The sequence below is a fragment of the Nesoenas mayeri genome (genome assembly GCF_963082525.1).
Source record: "Nesoenas mayeri genome assembly, chromosome: 1".
Classification (NCBI taxonomy): domain Eukaryota; kingdom Metazoa; phylum Chordata; class Aves; order Columbiformes; family Columbidae; genus Nesoenas; species Nesoenas mayeri.
In genome coordinates this window covers 31,634,442-31,656,430 of record NC_137541.1, presented here as the reverse complement: position 1 = coordinate 31,656,430, position 21,989 = coordinate 31,634,442, and the positions used below count along the sequence as shown (strand labels likewise).

The following is a 21,989-nucleotide window of genomic DNA, read 5'->3' as shown; positions in this document are numbered from 1 at the left end:
TCTGTTTTTCTCCCTCTGAAAATACATGGAGAGGAAAGGCTAGAGGATGTGGAGCAATCTTCTCTATAAAGATTCCTCCTGGTTAGCACCTAATACCCCCTCTTTTCTATTAACCAAGTTCCATTACATGGCCAGTCTTCTACCAGGTAATTAACTATACAAGTTATGTTTGAGCTAGAGAATAATCCATTTAACTTTGCCATAAAATCAGTAACATTTATATAGGTTATTTTTGTCTTATCCTGTTAGGTGTAAGAATGTGTCTGTGTCTTTCTGGAATTCCTATTGGATGCTGCCCTCTGATGTTTGTGGAAAGAACTGCTTTTGGGAAGCTGCTTTTAGGTAGGATCTATTATTAAATAGTACTTTATTATTTGATTGCAGACAGGTGTAGCTGATAAGAATTTCTTGCTATTTGGGGAGGTGGCAAAGCAAAATATTTTGATTGCTTCATATGTGTTTCACCTGCTTATAATATGGTTGCCTTTAGCTGGGCTTTTTACTACTGTTCTATTACATTTTAAAAATTGTAGACTCAAATGTTATTGCAAAGAGTAGTTTTTGTCAGTTATGGTGCTTCATTAAGTAGAGATTTGCTAACACTGGTAAAAGTCTATCTGAATATAGTCTGAAGAGTTACTGATGAATTAATTATTCTTGATAACTAAAACTTGCTGCACAATAATACACATGATGTAACTTGTAATAAAAACTCGCAGATACGCTTAATAGTTAAGTTTGGATTTTTTTTTTTTTATTAAGTTACATGTTTTGTAGAATTTGAGGAGGATACTTCATCCAAAAGCACTGAAACAACCATTTTAGAATGTGTTTGAAGATACCGTGTGTTAAAACATAGGTTGTATCCTCAAAAGTTGCATCTTTAACAGTAACTTTAAATGTTTTGATGTGTTTGTTCAGATGCGTTTGTTCAGATGCTTTAGGCTGTCAGATTACAGAAGTTGCTTTAAAAGAAATGGAAGTAGCCTTGAGCTACTTGACAGATAATGTTCTCTAACCTGCGTAGTTCTCTTCAGTGTATAATTTAAGTTGTAAGTTAAGTTTTCTTACGTTGAAAATTTTACAGATCATCCTTTGATATGGTTATCTCTTCCTGTTTGAAGCTTGAATATTTCTAGGGAAGAAAAAAAAAAGTTTAGCTTCACAAGACTTAATGTATTTGAAAAATACATTATTATGATTGTGGGAAAGACTAAATCTGTATTCTTTTCCTCTCTGCTTGTGGGCTGTCAGGGCTTTTTAAGCTTGTCAGTTGTTGAGAAGTTACTTGAAGAGGTGGCTTAGATTGATTTTTTTAGTCTGGTGAACTGTACCTGTAATTTGGGACTCCTGCGTCTTTCTCTCTGCCCTTTGTAGCCAGTGTGTCATCCTCTTGGCACAGATATTCATCTGATATTCCCTTTGGCAGATTTAGCTGTCTGGATGGACTCAATGCACTTTTATTTTTTTTTTTCCTTTTGGGAGTTTAGCTTTATGAAGTTCAGCACATGGGGGTAAACCAAATGTCAGTAATGCTATGGTAGACGGCATGGGGGCTTAGCCTGTGCTTGGTGGAGGGACAGCACATAGTTGTAAGCTTATTCATCCATGGACATCTGAGCCAGTCTAACAGTTAGGTAGTGCTGAAAGAGGACAGTGTCTCACTGTCTTTTGACCCTATTGCCCGTAATGTTGTCCATGAACTGCTCACAACACAATGTGATACACTAAAATAGCAGAAAACTTCCTTTCTGGATCTTCTGCCAGGATTAAAGCAAGTAGGAACTGGGAACCAAAAGCAGAGAAACCACGTGCAGTTCCTTTGCGTGTACCTTAAAGTATAACTTGTATGATGCCATTAAGAATGTTGTGCGTGGCTGTCAAGACAAGTCTGAAGTGTGTGTTGAGTATGGCATTACTGGGCAAGTGCGGTTTCTTTCATGGTGAAACAGTTGTCATGGTGAACCACTAGTAACTGCAAGATCTCATGTTTATACAGTTTGACACTGGAAGAAAAAAGCTGCTTGAATGTGTGAAGGAGGTGTGTTGTTCAGATTAATCATTTTAGATTGTTTTATTTTATCAATATATTTCTCTTAAAATAATCCCCGTATGTTGTGCTAACTCTGGTGCTTGTTGAATTTCTCAGTGAGCTGCCCTAACTTCAGAGGTGGCCTTCTTGCCTCTCCCAAACTTCATTTATTTCTTGTTCAGTTGGTTTCAGATAGGTGCACTGAGTTTCTGTGAGAGAAGAAGCAGGGAAGGTGGCAGAGAGGAGGAGGAAGTGGATGGCAGCAAGCAATCACAATGGCTCAGCATCTGAACCTGCTGCCTGAGCCTTATTTCCTTGGATGTGCTGGAATAACACAGAAGATGGTTGCAGTTCAGTTACAGCTTTGGATGGGAGTCATAGTTTTGTTCGACTCTCAAAATACATGCATTTTACTAGTTGAGAAGTTGAAGGGTTTAGACCTCTGATACCATCTTATGCTTCCAAACTAATACTTAGTAGTTGTTCTCAAGTTTGCAGTCAGACTTTTGGAGGAAGAAAAATGAAATTAATTCCATGCAGGTTTCTTAACCACAGCAAATGAAGTCTAAAATTCTTGTTTTCTGAGATAGTATTTATAGGGCCAATTCAAGATTCTTCATGAAGATGAATCCTCTTGAAAGATTTTTCTGTAAAAAGGCAGCATTGTGGTTTTAAATTTGGTACCTTTTGAAATAGAAAGGAGTGAGACTTCTACCATAGCGTCTTATTCCAAATAGTTTGATCCTGAGTTGACGAAAAGTTCATGTTCTTGTTAAGTGCAGTTGTTGTAGTGAGGTGCAGAACAAAGCTGGTCTCTGAAGAGACTGGGAGAGGGATATGACAAAAGCCTAAGAGTCACATATGTAATTGAAATCTTAGGATAGCTAACTCCACTGCCTGTAGATGTGCCAACAAAACAGTGAGAATTCCAATGAGTTTTGCTTTTAATAGAAATGGCAAAGTCTGGTCATTCAGCTGCACTAACACCTACCCTGAATCTTCTATTTGGCATGGTTTAATCAATTAGAAGAGAACACTACTATTTATCCAAGTCATAAATCAGTTTGTGAATGGAGATTCTGGTGTTCTTTCTGTTTCAATAAACTAGCCAAATGGGTTTGTACAGAGGAGCAGATCATATAGCCAGAATTTCCTTTCCAGTAGTATTAATAGATAAGTAAAATTTATCTAAATGTTAGAATATCTCCTTTCCCTTTACCACTGAACTTTTCCAAACATTGGGAAATAGTCCTTCAGTGTTTGTATTCTTAAAGCTAAATTTTTTCAAAGACTTATTTATGATTTTAACTTGACATTCTAGTTGGGTTTGGGTGGGAGTTTTTTTGGTTTTGCTCCCCCCGCTTCCTGGATATCAGAACCACAGAGATTTGTTCATCCATGAGAGAAAGAGCATGGCATAGACATTTTTGAAATGCAGCTTGCTATGTCATTTCCTCCAAGTAGCTGTAAGTGTATAAAGTGTGAAGTGACAAGTAACGGTCTGTGGATTTGTAAGTCTCAAGTTAGTGTAATAGTAGAGTTGGAGACCTATAGAACAATCTGGAAATTTTTTACAAGAGAGGTGTATATATAGACTTCAGTATGACTCATGCTGTTGTTAATTCAACATCATTTGAAATAGATGAGCCCTAAGTAGTTGCTGATTCTAATAATGCATAATAAGGATAATGTCTCTGTAAGTTACAAAGTCTTTGTAACCTACAAAATAATTCTTACATTCTTGTATTACCATTATGTAATATAGTGGTGATTGTATATAAAAACTAGTGGTGTAAGTTAAGATGATGGCAATGTTCTTGGAAAATGACACATATTTTTACATTATTCAAAACTCAGGCAATTGTATTAAAAGTGGTAATTCCTCGTTGGGCCAGAATAAGATTTGAAAGGACAACTGAGGCGAATTTATTGCTTCAGTTATTCATACCACTCTGCTTTCAGTACCTGGATGCTGATCTTTCCTTCCTTGGCTTCCACAGCCATGTTAATGGAACAGGAGAAGACAGCTTGATTGCCACGGAAGGTGGGTAAGGGACTTCCTGATGATCCCTAGGCATATTCTTTCCCATCCAGTGAATGGGAAACAGGAAATCTAGCCGACAAAGTTTGTAACACAGACTGTTGTTCCTTTGTGGCTTTCTTTAATAAGTACCACTATACTTGAATGTGCTTTAAAAAAAAAGAGAAAAATAAAATTGCCCTTGGTCACAATGGCAGCTCTTCGAACGGTACCAGGTCACGCTTAATGCTGTAACATGGCTGCTGCTCTGGAAGGTTTGGAGCTTGGAAGGTGGCTGGAGAAGCTGTTTGACTCTGGCCTCAGTAAAGCAAACTAGGATTGGGACAGGCTTAATGATCACAAATTAGATGGACTTATAGACAGGATTCCTTATGTCTGTCAAGGTGTTCCTGAGGGTTTTGTACCTTCTCACTGATGCTCTTAATTTGTTAAGTAAGAATAAGAGTAGGAGAACCCTACCTTAAATGTATACAGGAGACTCATCACTGCAGTACCAAGTCTAGATGACAGAGCTAAGATCTTCATGGAGCTGGTGAATATTTTAGCAAGGATAACATTTGGGTTTTTTCCAGGAAGTTCAGTTGGTATGCAGTGAAGGTTCTAGAAGTGTACAACCCATCAAAATATACCTCTGTAGCTTACTAGCAAATTATTCATATTTTTAGTTGACCTAGAAATGCTAATTTAATATACAGTGTGTCATGGTATACATCTTTATAAACAAGGCAGTATCTTGACAGACAGGCTCTGGAAAATCTTGTTGTAGCAGATTCACTGAGCATATTGAGCTGTGTTCTTTCATCAAAGGTTATTAACCCACAGCAGAATTAATCAGTATGGAATGGAGGTCTACACTTCAACACATAAATACTTCAAGGAAAGGTTTGTACTTGGCCTTATGCTGATGACAAGCATCATGTTTTAAAGTATGTTTTTGCTCTCACAGTGTCAAAGTGGATTGTTTTTAATGTGTTTTCTAAACTCATGGATTATGTGTGGTGCTCTCGCTCAAGTGTTGTTTTTTCATTTATTTTTACTGTCCGTACCACTCACAGAATCATAGAACGTCCTGAGTTGGAAGGGACTCACAAGGATCATCAAGTCCAACTCCTGTCCCTGCATGTGACAACCCCACAGTTCACACCATGTGTCTGAGGGCCTTGTCCAGTCTCTTCCTGAACACTGTCAGGCTTGGGGCTGTGACACCTCCCTGGGGAGCCTGTTCCAGGTCTCCACCACCCTCTGGGTGAAGAACCTTTTCCTGATGTCCAGCCTAAACCTCCCTTGGCACATCTTCCTGCCATTCCCTCGGGTTCTGTCATTGGTCACTGAAGAAAAGAGATCAGCACCTGCCCTTCCTGCTCCCCTTGTGAGGAAGTTGTAGACAACATTGAGGTCTCCTCTTAGTCTCCTCTTCTCCAGGCTGAACAAACCAAGTGACTTTAGCTGCTCCTCATACGGCTTCCTCTCCAAACCCTTCACCAACTTCTTAGCCCGCCTCTGGACACTCTCCAGTAGCTTTATATTCTTTTTATCCTGTGGCACCCAGCCCTGCACACAGTGCTGCAGGTGAGGCCGCACCAGAGCAGAGCGGGACAATCACCTCCCTGCCCGGCTGGCCATGCTGTGCTGGATGCACCCGGGACACGGCTGCCCTCTTGGCTGCCAGGGCACACTGTTGGCTCATGTTCAACTTGTCACTGACCAGAACCCCCAGGTTCCTCTCCAGAGAGCTGCTTTCCAGCATCTCATTCCCCAGTCTGTATGTACAGCCAGGGTTGCCGTGTCCCAGGTGCTCTCATGTGTAATTAGTATCCACAGACAAATGAAGTTCTCTTATTTGTCTCTCAGCACTCAAATCCTGTTACAGCTTCCTGTTCAGTGTCTTCTAGTGGACTACAAGTGCATTCTTCACTCTTCCAATTTAATTACCAGAGGGTTTTTTCCCCCCTACAGGAGCTAGGACTGCCACATTACTGGACTTTTTTTTTCTTTAGAAATTGGGGCTCTCAAATTTTCCTTATTAGTCTATCCAAAAGCCTTACTAAAATACAGTATATTTCACTCTGTTTTTCTTTTTCCAGCTTCTCCACTTGATTGCCCCACATCAAAACATCAAGCTACCATTAGTTAGAAATTTACATACAAATATCTGCATTTTTATTTTTGTATTTTTCATGTTGTGTCTGAACATTTTTTTTTTAACTATCTCCTCACTTTTGAAAATGTCTTAACATTTTGAGAACATGGATTTGAGGTTCAGTAAGGGTATTGCTCTGATACCACAGTGTGATACTCTGATACCAAACTCGCTCAGGTTCATACAAATTATGGTTCTTGTAAAATACTTTTGATTTTCCTCATGCTTATCTCAGCTATTGAGCTGCTAAAAAAGTCTGTATTGCTGAAAAAGTTGTGTCATTAGGTCATACTAGACTCAGGGTTGTTTAAATGAACCAGGTTTTTCTGTCCATGTCTTGTAGTGAGGTATTGGCATGACTAACTGCAGTGGAGAGTGATGGGGGAAGGTCAGGGAAAAAGGTTACAGAGGATGGAAATTTCAGGAAAGTAGAGAAGGAAGCAGTTGAGGGCAGATAATTTCGAAAGGAATTAGGGGAAGCACCCAAGACTGTATCTACATGATACAATATTGAAGAAGGGACTGAGATGAGTCATGGCATAGATAACTGGCTCTGTTCATGGAGCATGTTAATATTGAAGGTGAGACTGCAGAGCTCAAGCTGTTAAGTTCTACTGTACAACAGAAACTCTATGCTGCTTCTAGTTGGAGGAGGAGGAAAAAGTGAGGAGCGGTGCTGGCTCTGGAGGATTAGCACAAGAGGTCAGCAGTCAGTGCCCCTGAAAGAAGATGGGGCAATGATTTCTCTCTGGGAGTGAACAGAAATGTGTATGAAGCAGCACTGAGGCCTGATTATTAAAAAGGAGGCTGTGATTGCTGGTAGTCTGTATGCAGGGAAGTCAGTGGCAGCTTATAATCACTTAAGGATGTCTCTTCATGGAGTCTCGAGTAAGAACCACAATTCTGGAGTCTCATAACTTCTCATGCCATAATATGTCTCTGAGACCTAATATGTCTCATCCCCTTCTTAGTGCGTAGTCCCCAGAGGGAATGGTGGCCTGTTCTTTCCAATGGTTTCTTGCTCCATCTGCTTTGGGGATAAAGCTTTGTGTTGTGGATTTACAGATCTGACTCCAGCTGTTCTCTATATTGTGCAAGCTGAAATTCAGTTGTTACTAGCTTTTTCTAATGTTTTTTTGCCTTTTCAAAAAATTGTTTTTAAGTACAGGTTTAAAAAATTGAACTAATGAAATCAGAAACTCATAGAACACAGATTGCATGAGCAAAGTGACTGGAACTGTATTATAATATCATCAGTCTGGTTTTTGTTGTGTGGCTTGAAATGTTACTTTATTCACAGATATCAGTAGATTTCTAAATAATAAAATACAGACTTTCAATGCATTTTAGAGTAGCTTTGGCATAATTTTCATCATACTTTATTCATGGAAAGCCGTGTGTTACATGTGGTTCAGGAGCTTGGTTTTCAGCTATGCAGTTTGAGTAGGTTGTGCCCTTATTTATCACATGACCTTGCAATGTCACTCTAGGCTCTCATGACTTCAGGGCTTAATTATTGTAATTCTCTTTTCAGTGGATTAGTGATGAGGCTAATCTGCTGCTTGCAGCTGGTTCATACTGCAGCAGTGTACTTATTTGTGGGCTTCAGCTACCCTCATCACAGTCAGCTTGCTTTGTGCTTTTTACATTAGCTACTTACTACATGGTTTAATGTTTAAATTAGCTTTATGTATAAAGGTCTGAATGGGGTTGCCTTTGTTAAATTTAGACTTTTTTTTTGTGTATGTGTGTGTTAACCGGAACTAATTTTTCCGGTTTTGCTGTGAGACTTTGTTTTCAGTCTGTGGATTAAATCTGCTGAATATAGACATCTGCGTATAGATGTCTATGTCAAGTAGGTCTTAAGCGGCCATTAAAATGTAAAAAGCATAGAGGATGATCCAGGTGACTAGCCATTAAGTTGCTGAGAAGTAGAAGGCTGGTATTATTTGAGAAGCACTTGGGTATCCTAGACCTCTTCTTAGGACTAGTGGACACAACATGATTTTTGAGAGACACAGTCCTTTTGCACTGGCACCTGAAGGTCAGGTGGGAGATTCTAGAACTTACTAAATGGCACTATACCTAAGTTGAAAAATTGAATCAAGCCCTAGGTATTTACTTTGAAATAAGATTAATTGCTTTCTGTGCTCCATATCCTGCTCACTAGATTTCCATTTGCTTTAGTGAGACTTTGTACACAATCTCATGTCAACATCTTCGTTTAGGTGTCTTATTTTACATCTGAATCCTACCTATGAGGTCTTTCTTCCATGTGATTTTTAGTAATGTCCCAAACCTTAAGACTGACTGCATGTTGTAATTAAAATTTTATTAATCTTAAATCCCTGGGATGCTGGAGTTTTTAATTCCAGGGCATTAAACTCTTCCGAAACTCAGAATGTTTTTTTAAATGCAGCCATTATTTGTGGCATTAAACTTCAGCAGTTTTACAGTGATATCTTTGCTTATATTTTGCCTCATGGAACTTAAAATAATGTGTGTTGCTCTTCCATGCCTTAAAGAAAAAAATGGGCATAGTATTTTTGTCAATTTAAAGGAAAACTTGTATGCATCTTAATGTGTTTTAGTTACATAAATTGGATAGAGATTATGTGCAAAGAATCACATTTGTTAATTTCTGTTTTGAAGTGTCTCTCTCTTTGGCAAGTTTGAAGGGGGGCTGGTACATTTGCCAAGCATTTCTCTACTGTTGCTAGTTTGGGGAAGACTTTTCTAACTTCAGAAAATTTTCGTCTGCATATCTTGGAATTAAACTTGTAATTTAAACCTTCAGATGCTGTTAGTTCTGTCACCCCCTCTCCCCCCGCCCCATAGTCTGTGCAGACAGCTCAAGCACAGACCATTGTTTTGAAGACTGCCTTTGAGCTGATAGGTTTGAAACCTTTGAAAGCTTTTCTGCCTAATTAGATATATGAAATCCGGGAGAATGTGGTTTTAGGTTTAGTATGCCCACTGTGTTTGCCACCAAGCTAATGGTATTTACCTGATGATGATTTTAGCCTATTGTATTAAAAGAATGAAATGACTTTTAAATGTACCAGCTTTAGTACATACCAGGTACTTATCTCTGTAACTGTTGGGTGTATGTCTTCAGGGGGACTACCATGCAGTGCTTTAGCCCCAAGGATGTGGGCAGTGCATGTGGTCAGTGTACCAGAGAGATTTTCCAGAACCACTGTGAGCACCAGGACCTCCCACAAGGTTATTTCAGCCATTAGTTTCCTCCCCTTCCAACCCAAGTTGTATTCCTGCAGGATGACAGGGGGCGAGAAAGCTTTTTGCATTTTTTCCAGTGCTTAGGAGAAGCCCTGAAGCATGGGTTTGACAAAGGGACTTACTGGAGCAGAAAATGGACAAAACGCCTAGATCACTCAAAAACGTTCTTAACAGAGCTTCTTAAAAGTAGGGGTTATCTCACTTTCATTGAGTTTAATTTTGCTGTATTTGTCACGTTTACCTATCTCTGTATCGAGTCTAGAGAAAGGAGAAAATGAACTCCTGCAGAGACTTTATGTGCTGTCAGCCTTTCATATTTTGGTGTAATTTCATGCGATCTTTCTTTTAACATAGCTATTTTGATGGGCTTCCTTGCTAGTTATAGACAGCAAAATTACTAAGAAAATAAAGATTGGTTTGTTTAGTTTCTGTATAGCTCTTCCATACCTTGTTTCTCCCTCATGGGCTGGGATGGTGGGAGTTAATATGAGAATATTTCAAGTTAAATGTAAGTCTACATATCAGGTGTAATGCTCTAGGTTTATATGTTCTGTTTGAGTTATCCTTTGGTGGTTTAAATAAGATAAAGGACATTTTGTTAAATTACATGCTGCTATAAACAGTAGAAGTTTTCTTGAAGCCTTTGCTAGGAATAATGTCGAATTAAAAAATGGTTTTTTGTATTAGATACAATTACATGAAAACACATCCTTCTGAGAAAATGCACCTAGCAGTGGTTGCCTGTGGTGAAAGGCTGGAGGAGACTGTTACTATGTTGAGATCAGCCATTATTTTCAGCATCAAACCTCTCCAGTTTCATATTTTTGCTGAGGACCAGTTGCATGAGAGTTTCAAAAACATAGTAAGTATTTTCTGATTTGTCACTTTGAATCTGTTAAATACAAACCTGATGCTCTGAATACAAATTTTGTGTGAGCTTATTTAAAGTCTTTATAAGAGAAAATAGAGAGCTATCCTTTTTTGCCTCTGTGCTTACAGTAAATAAGTCAGCTTTACATTTTCTAATAAAGTGAAATTTCAGTCTTTGAAAATGGTAGATATGGTTATGTCTGATTTTAGCCAATTCCAGTTAATGAATATAACATCGTGACTGAAGTGGCAGTATCAGAAGCTGACTAGTATATAGCTGTGAAGGGTTTTACTATTTTTTTGCTTAAAATATCATACTAACTGTGGTATTAGTATGTTAGACATATTAATAGAATACACTAATGTCATGCAAACAGTAACTGTGGCAAAATTGGGTAAAGTTATTTTTAATTGAGAAAGACTTCCGTGATATTTCTCCTGCGGAAACTAGTTAAGAGCGGAAGAGCTTTTATCTGAGCTTTTATCTACTTTTTGTAAATACTAATGGATTTTACTCGTTCTTTTGTACATGTTCTGATATGATGTGTTTTCTTTATAGTAGTCTGCAGATGCCAGTTTTTGTTCAAGTATTTGGAATATTTGACAGATTGTAGTTCAGAAAGCATTTCTGTTATGGAACAGGGGTGTTGCAGTTGTGTTCATTTATCGATTTGAATGAGGGATTAATTTCTTTTTTGTAACAGAATTGAACTGAAGTAATTCATGTGATCTCTTCTTTTCATATAGCTTGATGGCTTCACCAGTGAAAAAGTTAATTACACATTATATCCAATAACATTTCCAACTGAGAGTGCAGCAGAATGGAAGAAGCTGTTTAAACCATGTGCTTCACAAAGGCTATTCTTGCCAGTAAGTTATTCTGTAACAGGACAATACAGAGGTCTGTTTACAAAACATCCCTGCTAATGTAATTTCTGCTTAGTTTTAAATGAAAACTATTACTCCTAAAAGTTACTTTTATGACATCCTAAAAAAGACCCAGACTTTAACCTTCTGGGGCACTAATACACTAGTGAATAAAAGTCCTTTTCCCGTTTGCTCCATTGTGACACAGTATCCTCAATTAGTGGTGTAGGTCCTGTCATCCTCTCAGAGGTAAGTAGGATTTATCACACCTCATTTGCTCATTTACTTAGAAAGTTTCCTGCATGTGCAGGTCTGAGAAGAGTTAGAGAAAATGAAACAAGAAATGGGCTATCATTGCCAGTGCTCTGTGCCGCCTTTTCTTTGCTGATCTAAGGCACTTCAGAAATTATAATTCAGACTAGGTGAATTATAGCAGTAGCAGTCACCATCCCTGGTGTTTTTCAAAAATGTGTAGATGTGTTGCTTAGGGACATGGTTTAGTGGTGGACTTGGCAGTGCTAGTTTACGGTTGGACTCAATGATCTTAAAGGTCTTTTCCAACCTAAATGATTCTATGATTCCGTCATCCCCATACTGTCTCTTCTAGGGCTCCCAAACCCTCTCCCTTGTTTGATTAGATGCGTAGGAAAGCAAGGGAACGGGAGGAAGATGGGAACTCCTGTTACAGTAATGTTTTATCTGGCCTGCAACCTACTCCTGAAGAGTAGGATAGAAAATACAGACTGAGTGCCTTTGCATTACTGTTCTATATAAAACCTCTGTTCCACTCTACATAAATTATCCAGAATGAGAGAAGAGGGAACAATGAAAAATTTATTGACTGCAAACTGTCATTCTAAAGTGAATTTATTTGCATGTGACAAAAATGTATTAAACTTCATTGTGTGATGCCAGCAACTTCTATTTTGTGAAAAGAAGCTCGATAAAACTTAAGTTTGGTTTTAAACTTTTTTCCCCTCACAGTTAATCCTCAAAAATGTGGATTCACTACTGTATGTTGATACTGACGTCCTGTTTTTGAGACCTGTTGATGATATTTGGTCTTTTTTGGAAAAGTTCAACTCTACACAAATTGCTGCAATGGCACCGGAACATGAAGAGCCTCGTATTGGGTGGTATAATCGCTTTGCTAGACATCCTTATTATGGAGTCACCGGAATAAATTCTGGAGTCATGTTAATGAATATGACACGTATCAGAAGAAAGTATTTCAAGGTATGTCTGGTGCCTTTATTGCATTTTCTGTGGTTTTACATCCTTTAATTCTAATCCTCTTTCAAATTCATGTGGGGCAGTAATTTTCAAAATAATTTTCTTGTAATTGGAATAATGCTCTAAAAGTATACTTTGTTTAGAATGCTATCTAACTTGTGTTTTTTAAACATGATTCACTGTAAGACTTGGAATTCTTGAAATTTAAGTGTTTGATTGTTTTAATTCTTCTTAGTTCTGAGAGATCCTGTGAATTGATACAGTTTTCTGTAAATTACGTTTGTTGATATTATGATATATTTCTTCACAGTAGAGAGCAGAGAAAACAGTTTAACATACTGTAAATGAACTTTAAAAACGTGTGTAGCAGTATGGCCAGGAGGTGGTGCTAAAACATTTAGTAAGTTGTTTTAACTGTAGTTTCCAAATTGAGATCTTTTACATTGTAACCAGGTGATCGTCACCTCAAGTATCTTTTGGTTTACTTCAAAGCTTTAGTTCTTGTAGAGAACTAAGCTCATAATGAGAGTACTCGCTAAAGGAGTGTGTGCAGCATCAGAAATGGCTGTTGTTTCACAGATGGGAAGCTTTTTCTTATATGCTTGAAACACAAGTGAGGAAGATTGTGCGTCATATTTGGTATAGGGAATCAGAACAAAAAAAAGTCTTGAATTGTTGTGAAAACATTGATCTTAATGCTCTTTCTCAAATTGTTCAGTATGTACTGTACTAAGCAAGTGTGCTTGATGGGTTGCAGGCTTGACATTCATACAAGTAAGGAAAGGAACTGAGATTGGAGTGAGCTACCCTGTACTATGCAAGTATACTAAATATTTGGAATTATAACAGGGCACTTGAGAAAGGGAGGCAGAAACAGAGAAAAGCTGCTCAATAGCAAAGCACATGATTCAAAGCACTTTTTGATGACTTTTGTTAACAAAAACCAAATAATTTAAAAAAAATTCGAAAAACAACAACAAAAAAAAGCCAAAAAACCCCACAAACAAACAAGGAAAAAACCAAAACAAAAAAAAGCCTACAAACCAAAACTCAACCCCCCACTCCCCAAACCATAACTCCCTACTTCACCCCCAAAACAACAATCCAAAACCCAACAATTAACCCTGCTCCACGTCAGTCATTTTAAATGTTAGGAATAAAGCATTTTCTTCCCTTAATCATTAGCCATCATTCTTTGACATCCTTCCCAGGGCTTTACTGTCACTTCAAACTTATACTTCTCTTTCCACATCCAATGTATATATACTTCTGGCCCTTGCTTTCATATTTCGTCTGAATTTCATACTTGTCCAGGAATGGTTGTGTGCGCATTGTGGCCATTTGTCAAACATTTGAGACCAGTGGTGCACGTAAAGAAATATTCTTTCACTCTTGCTTGATAGTAAGAAGTAAAAAATGTAAAAAAGTGCTTCATTCTATGTACGTGTTTTGTGTTTTCTTTTTACTTTTGTGTGTGCAACTTTTAACGTGGTTGCTGATAACTTGTTTCTTGCATTAATTTCATCTTTTTCCTTCGATTCCTGTGCTTTCCCCCCACCCTCTTTCATCATCCTGTACATTTTTCCTGGAGTCTTAGTCTGATTATCTTGAGCAAGAAATACACATACAATGTTTGGATGCATGGCGTTTTGACATATATATATTTTCTGGTTCAGCTGAAGCATTTTAAATGGCCTCTTTAGCTACCCTTCTTGGTTTAAAATCTTGCCCCAGTATCTTTCAGTCTCTTCTATAACAAATGCTGAGCATCTAGCTGAGCATCCAGGTGTTTTGTCTCTGTCTTTGTACGTTCCTGGCAAGTGTAATGTTTATTATTTGTTCAAGCTTTGAATTTATAGAGATACTTTCTCCAGTGTGACTGGCTTGGTAAGGCTCTGCATTAGACTGTACTGCCAGTGACTGATGTACTTATCAGACTTCCTCATGATTTCTAGTTTATGCTCCTGACTTAGCTCTTCCACCTATTGGACACACTGGAGAAATGTCCTGTCATATCAAGCTTGTGGAGTATCAGAGGGCCTTAAAATGCACAAGCTCTGTTACAGAAACTCTGCTGTTTGTGGAGACTTGCAGGGACTTGGTTGTCATCTTCATGTTCCTTGCATGTCTTGAAAGGGTCATTGATCAGTATGGAAAGTTGCAAGCCCCACAGCAAAACTTTGAAAAGGGTTTAGCATAGTTGAGACTACACATGTTAGGCCTGAGAGAGTGTATGGCTTCCTTTGTTTACTGATGGCAAAGAAGCTACTAGTTTCAAGCTTTTAGAAGAGAGGTAAAACAAATTCAGGGTAGGGACTATTCTAATGCCCCTTGCCAGCAACACTGCCAGTGCTTTTGGACCTTGTTGGAACTGTCCCATGTTGTGTCCCGTTAACTATTCCAGTCAAATACAGTAGAACTAGAAAATGCTTCATTTTTTTATAGGAAGGACCAAATTTGTTTTTATTCATTCAGGAGACTTAACACCTTCCTCAAGGAGTATATAAGTTCTAGGAATTTTTGGATCTTTAAAAAGCTGCCTGTAGATCTTTTTTATGACTGTCTAGTGGCTAGAGCACTTCTCTAAACAGTGGAAATTTTGAATCAGGATATTCCTGCAATATGATGGATTTAAAGCTTTGGGTTCTTTGTCTATTGTAGTTTCTTCAGCCCAGAATTACAGGCTGAGCTGCTTGAGGCCTTTAAGCATCTATCTTCTGTTGTCATCTTGATTTGTAAGAATCGGGAGGAACTAGAAGATGAATAGATAAAAAGAACTGGAGACTTTAGCCAATGGTTGCAGTGCTCACCTGAGTAGCAGAAAATGTGTAATTCCATGTATTGCTTAAGGATTAAATCGTCTTCTATCCATTTATTTATTCAAGCCTCAGCCTTCTCAGGACTGTCAGGTCTTTTCATTTCAACAAGCAGCCTAGGTACTTGGCTATCTGTTGTGTCTAATGGAAGTTGTCAATCCTGTTTCTGTTTGTCTTGTGTGTTTTGAGACTGTGTATATAAATACAGTACAAATGTGCACTGTATATATACATCTATATGCACATGTGTATACATATATACAGATACATATGCATGCACATCATGTTATTGAATATAGTGTAGTCATTAAACAGTGCATAACTTGACCATAACACTAGAATTGGTAATGAAACTTCTTATGGATAGTGCCTGCCTGTTGTTTTTGCTAAGCAGTAATTAGAAAACGGGAATGTAAAACATGCCAAAGTATTTAGGAGATAGAAGAGCTAATAGTAGGTGACTCATTTTTTTTTGGACTCGCATACCTATAGATGTAGATACTTTTATACTCAAAGAGACATAGCAGATATGGTGTTTTAACAAAAAGTCCTAGAGCAGTGAAGCTTTGTAAATAGAGAACAAAGACTTCTATAAGATTTATTAGGAGACCTAGTTGTGATGCCTGAGACATGGGCAGTCACATTGAAAGGAATGAGCTCTTAGAAAATCAAACAAGCCCCAAACAAAACTCCAGATAGTGTGAAAAAAGGAGAGTTTCATGAGCATGCTTTAGACAAAAAAAAAGATGAAAAATTCAGAGGATTTCTATGACCTAAGCCACTATACACTTTTTTTAACCATTCAGGATTGCTTAAGGCTATAGCTCCAAGAAATGTGGTGAACCTGTGCAAAATCTAATTGCTTCTAAAAGGAAGGTTCCCATCTCTTACCAGCTGCTTTTCTTATTTACGTTGTCCTGCCTCTGTTGTTTTTTGGTCCCTTCTATGATTCAATTAAATGTGGTAACAGTGGAAAAAAGAAACCTTTCTGTTGAGTAAGTGAAGTAAATCGGCTCCCAAAAACTCAAGTAAATATTGGTATGGGTAATGCAAGAACAGGATTGAGTCATGTCACCAGAAGGAAGAAGGCTTGTTCTTATTTGGCATTGAGGAAATTTAAACTGGTCACCTGTTTGTGGGATACAACTGCAGTTTGTTTAGATATTGCTATTATGATTTGAATATTTTTCTTCAACTTTCTATTTTTTTACTATAATTGAGAGAAGTAATACTAGGTTGCTAGAGGCTAAATGTGACAGCTCTCCTAAGTCTGACTTCAGCCTTGGACAGGCAGAAGTCTTATGGGACAGAAATCAATAATGACCAAAGTAAATAACGCACAGCATCTAAACAAAACAAACACACAGAAAACCAACATGTAGGAGAATGTCTTCATGTCCTTATATATTTTGTTCTTACATTTTTTCTTCCGCTCAAAAAAGCCTGGAATTTTGGCAGCTCATAAGGGCCTGTCTGTATCAGCTTGATGGCATCACAGAAACACCACTACCATTGTGGGGTTTTTTCCTAAACCTTTAACTGTCTTTGCAACTTGCTGAATATTAGAGAGGAGGTTTATATTCTGGAAATCTTTAAGTTACGATAGAGTTGTTTTTCTTGTGTTTACTGGAGTAACTGTTGAAGAGCAATTCTGTCATCAATTTGATTGAACTGTAGCATTCTACTTCTCGTACTGACCTCACTACAAGTTACGGTAAAATTTTAAAGGAGATTGTATAACTATTCAAATAATTTATCTTGCTCTGTGATTCCTACACCAGTTTCATTATATATTACTCTTCTGTTTATGCAAAGGTTATTGAAATATTACAGTTTCTAATTCCTAAATCTGATAGCACTATTTGTCAAGCAGTATTGCTTCCAGACATCTGGCAATGTGCTGTATGCTAGTACTTGCTTTGCATCTCCTTGGGATATACTCTGGATTTCACTGCTATTAAAACTATACAAGTTAAATTAAAATTATATGAAATAATGACTTGAAGAATTTAATATTTCTATGGATTTCTCTAAAACTTTATTTACTGCTGTATATTCTATCATGATTATCCTGGTATCAGTGAGCTAATTCAATTCTGTTTTTAATTCTTAGCATTGAGTCTAAATTTAAACCTTAGGTCAATATTCTATGGATGGCAAAGTTCAGGTGAGGGACTATTCTTTACCAACTGTGATTCAGTCTGATCAATTTCCTTTTTTTGGGAAGGTTTTAGCTTGGTGTTAAGCCTGTGTTTTCTTCTGTTTAATCACATTGCACTGAGCCTAATGATAATTCTTGCTGGAGAAGAATCCTCTCGTGCGTTTCTTATGCTTGCTCTCATCAAATACTTGCAAGCGATCATAGTCATAAATTTTTTAGGACAGAAGGGACTGTAGTATTCTGTTTGGCGTCTTACATAATATAAGCTATAGATCTTTTTTGTATTAATTCTTGTCTGAAATCTGATATTATTTCTTTTTTAGTCTTCAGTTCTGAAAGCCCTTCATATTTGATGACTGGAATGATTTGAGGAAAGACTAAAATGTTAACTGCTAATTTTTGCACTTTCTAGTTTGTCAGTGGAAGGCATGGAGAAGGGAGTCTTTGATACTGTAATTCTAAAACTGAATATTTAGCTCTCGGTAATCTTTTCTGTGTTTTAACATGGTGTCTCTGTGTACAGATCTCAAACCATATTGGAGTTCTAAATTGTTGTTGTTGTTGTTTTTTGGCAACTTGGTTAAAAAGAATCAAGGGTATGATTCTGAACTTGATCAGGAATTTTCGCTCTTCAGGACCTCCTGGTGTTCCATGCTCACTCTCCCAACTGAAGTAGGAGGTACAGAGTGAGCAGTGTTGTACCTTGTCTGTTCTAGTTGAGCTTAAACATTGTGTAGAGATAAGAAGTTAGCTTTAGAATATTTAAGCTGTTACACTGCAGACGGTAACCCATTTGGTAATGTGGAGGTCAGTGTAGATGAGCTTATTCCAAGTAGCATGTCCCCAGCCAAACCCTTAGAACAACTCCTCCTCCTTTTCCTTTGAAGGAATTTTGCTAAATCAGGAATTTGGGAATGCTGTGGAAGTTCAAGTTCAGTAACTAAAAAAATATCGATTCAACTCAATGAAAATTTGTTTGAAAAACTTTGAAGGATTTCTGCATTTTTGTACACTGCTTTGTAGCCAATATTTTTACCTATATGTGTTTGGAACTCTTTAATTATTAATATTGTATTGATCTGGTTTGCATTTTTGAAGTTAACTTTAAAATCTGTGTATGTTATCACTCCGTGATAAAGACGGAGAAATTGCATAATGTATATTTAAATAGTGCCCATCCAGTTGCACGTGTCACATAAATGCAGTTCTTGCATTAGATCCTATTGCTGTATAAAAAAAAAAGTCTTGTTTCTTACAGCTCTTGGTTTAAGATGCTGGAGGGAAATCTTGACAAAAATTTAATGTGGCAGTTAAATAAAAGTTGGAGATGCATCTAATTTTCGGTATCATAATATAATAAATGAGAAATAAAACATATTGGAAATGTCCATAACTGTTTTCCTTAGATATGCTCATTTGTTTAAAAGGAAGAAATCATCTATACATTTGAGATTTGTAACTTTGACAGGCAAATTACTGAGATTCTGTAACGCATTTCTTCTTTATAGGAATGATTGTCTTGAATTTTGTTTTGTTTAATAGAATGATATGACACCAGTCCGGTTACAGTGGGGAGAAATTCTGATGCCACTGCTGAAGAAGTACAAATTGAACATAACATGGGGTGATCAGGATCTGTTGAACATCATGTTTTTTCACAATCCAGGTAAATCCACATTGATTCGAAGTCCAACGTGACAAACTTGATCTTTTCTATGGTGTTCAAAAATCTCAGAAAATATTCTTTAGCAGACTTGAGTGAAAGTATTCAAGGGACTTTTCATTTCTTTGGTTTTCTGAAAATGTTTACTCCGAGACACAGCATTGGGGCTTGCTAGAGTGTAATTAGCTGCTGGGTTTCAAAATGACTATAGAGAAAATTCTGAAATGGCCTTAAGGAAAAAAGACACAATGAACGTATTTCCTGAAACAATTTTAATATTTAATCCAGAGTTCTCATTTTTCTGCACAGAAAGTCTTTATGTCTTTCCTTGCCAATGGAATTATCGGCCTGACCACTGCATCTATGGAAGCAATTGTAAGGAAGCTGAAGAAGAAGGTATATTTATTCTTCATGGAAACAGAGGTGTTTACCATGATGATAAACAACCAACTTTTAGGGCTGTCTATGAAGCAATAAAAAACGTAAGTGTTTACAGCATTGTGCTTGCGCAAAGTGTTTTTAAATGTATTTTTGTCTACAGTGCTGCATTCTATTTTGTACGTTTTGTTGATACCCTGATTGCCACAAAGTAATTTTTTTTAATCTTTTAAATGATGTTAAGAATTTCACCAATTTTTTGTTTACTGCTTGGATAGAATTCCTGTATATTCCTTTTGTGACAAGCGTGTTTTGAAACATGGTATAGACTATGTCTAGGTTAGGTTTCTAACACATTGCCTCTAGTTTTCAGTATCTATTTAAAAGGCTTAATTCTCGTTCTTTTATTAAATATAGCTACTAAACTGTTGGAGCATTTCAAGGTCACCAGGAGCTTAATTTTTCTGGATATTTTAAAATGCAGGAAAAAACCTTTCTCCCAAAGTTTGTGTGTATTTACTGCAACATTGTAACATTTAACTACAGCTAGTTTGGGACTGTGGAAAATATTTTTTTATACTGTTTTGACCTTTTATAGAGATTCAGCGTATTAATATTTTGCTGTTCCTTTAAATGCTCAGTACAGTGACTTCTTTTCATTGTGCAAATAAGTCATCTAATAAACTATTTATCACTCCATCAGTATACTCACTGAAGAGCTGTAAAATTTAGCACTGATGCACATTTTAATGTAGCGGGCTATTGTGTGTGTATAACCTTCAAAAATCAATAGTATATTTTAATGGTGCTTTATTATATGTTGTCATATGGATATAAAAATGAAGAAAAGTACTTTTGGGGGTCTGAGAATACATTGCAGGGCAAGTGGATGTGTTTCAATAAAAATACGATTTCTTTGTTTCCTTTGAGCATTGTCAAAAACAGAAGAAAAAAATTATTTATGATCCCATTTGGTTTATGAATATGTCAGAGAAAGTATGTAAAACGCTGCTGATTCAGTGGTAATAAGATCAACAAAATTGTTACTTTGAAATGAGTTTTAGCTTATAATTTGTTTATGAAAAATATTGTGCTGTTGAATTAATGACTTCTTTATTTCATCCCCATGTTAAGCATACTATATGTTTGACCATCATTCAGTTTAATGAAACTTCCGTAGCGCCACTTCTCATACTGTTGTTTCATTATAATTTGATAAGAATTCCTTTAAAGTTATATGTCATTCAAGAAAGTTACTGTTCAACAAACAGATTACACATCTAGAATGATTTCTGGTTAATTTTTAATTTAATACGGTAATTTTAAAATTCCTCTTTGCCTGTCTGGATGTTTTCATTTGCTTATGTTTTTTTAAAAAAACAAACCAAACCAAACTTGTTTGCTAGGCTTATTGAAAGCACTAGAGAATATTTCTGTAATTCAGAGGTGTTTTTCAAAGGCTGTGTTCAGGAGCTCTACGAGTTCTTGAAAACATTTAATAAACCTACAGAAAGCAAATACGATGTTCAAAGGCATTTTTATAAAACTCTTTAATAACTCTGAATAATGACACTCTTCAATTTTGACCTTAAATCTTCTTTTCTTAACCTTGTTACAGTATTCATTTGGAGAGGATCTGGTTCATTCCCTGCTGCAGCCCCTAGAACTGGAATTGCAGAAAACCACGCATACGTACTGTGGAAGGGTATACAAAGTGTTTGTAAAGCAGCTAACAAAAAGCATAAGAGACTTGTATGCCAGAAGATCAAAAGGAAGGTGATTTTTATTCCAAGCTGCTGTTAAAACAAGAGACCGAATTAACAAACTGTTCAAAAGGTGCAAAATTCAAATATGGCTTGAATTGGCTCTTAATGTGCCCAGATAAAAGTTTACTTGCATACGTAAAAATGAAGAAAATATTCATGCAATGAAGAACAGGAACTTTTTTCCTGTAAAGGTGACTTTTTGCTCTTTTGAAGTTTAATCCATGATGTTTATCTTGGATCTGATGATTTGGGTGTTACTGGCTTCTATGGTTGGTAGTTGTAGTCTGCATAATTCAGTTATCTAATGATTAGATGAACAAGGAAGAAATGAAGATGGTTCTATTTGGGAGTGTACCTCATATATTGTCTAAAATTCTGTTAAACTGTGAATGTAGCAATAACTGAGTCAGCAGCACTAACTTCACTTTAAAGGTGTGAGCCTTTATGTAAACAAAGTTGTTTACAAGTGCAGAAAATACTCTATTTTCAAAGAAATGTGATATTATCATTGACAATCTTTATGTGCCTTTATATGTTCATCTCTTACATGTTGAAGTACTGTTTTGACAATCTTGTTTTGCTTATCTTAGATGTAAACTGCACACTATAAATGATTTCTCATAAATTAATAACTAGTATGTGATACTAGTTTTCTCTGTATCTACAGAGACTTTTTAATACACAGCGTTTGTTTCAAGATCGTTGAGCCCTCATGGCCAAAAGATATAGCAGAGTTGAGGGGTTTTTCTAGAAAAAAGTCAGTATGAAGTCATCTGTGTTAC

At 36.8% G+C, this 21,989-nt stretch overlaps 1 protein-coding gene across 2 annotated transcripts in view; it reads left to right on the top strand.

The window, feature by feature from the left end:
* Positions 1-21,617, top strand: part of GXYLT1 (glucoside xylosyltransferase 1) — a gene marked incomplete at its 5' end in the record, with an annotated part of 30,077 nt that extends 8,460 nt beyond the window's left edge. The window contains 7 exons of one of the 2 annotated variants that reach the window (XM_080340813.1): positions 250-342; positions 10,141-10,315; positions 11,071-11,193; positions 12,175-12,426; positions 18,943-19,066; positions 19,373-19,545; positions 21,060-21,617. In XM_080340813.1, coding sequence (XP_080196939.1) covers positions 250-342; positions 10,141-10,315; positions 11,071-11,193; positions 12,175-12,426; positions 18,943-19,066; positions 19,373-19,545; positions 21,060-21,221 — 1,102 coding nt within the window. In that variant the 3' untranslated portion in view covers positions 21,222-21,617. Of the gene's footprint in view, positions 1-225; positions 343-10,140; positions 10,316-11,070; positions 11,194-12,174; positions 12,427-18,942; positions 19,067-19,372; positions 19,546-21,059 lie in introns of both variants that reach the window. The other variant, XM_080340812.1, reaches the window with a different exon arrangement.
* Between the last annotated feature and the right edge of the window lie 372 nt (positions 21,618-21,989).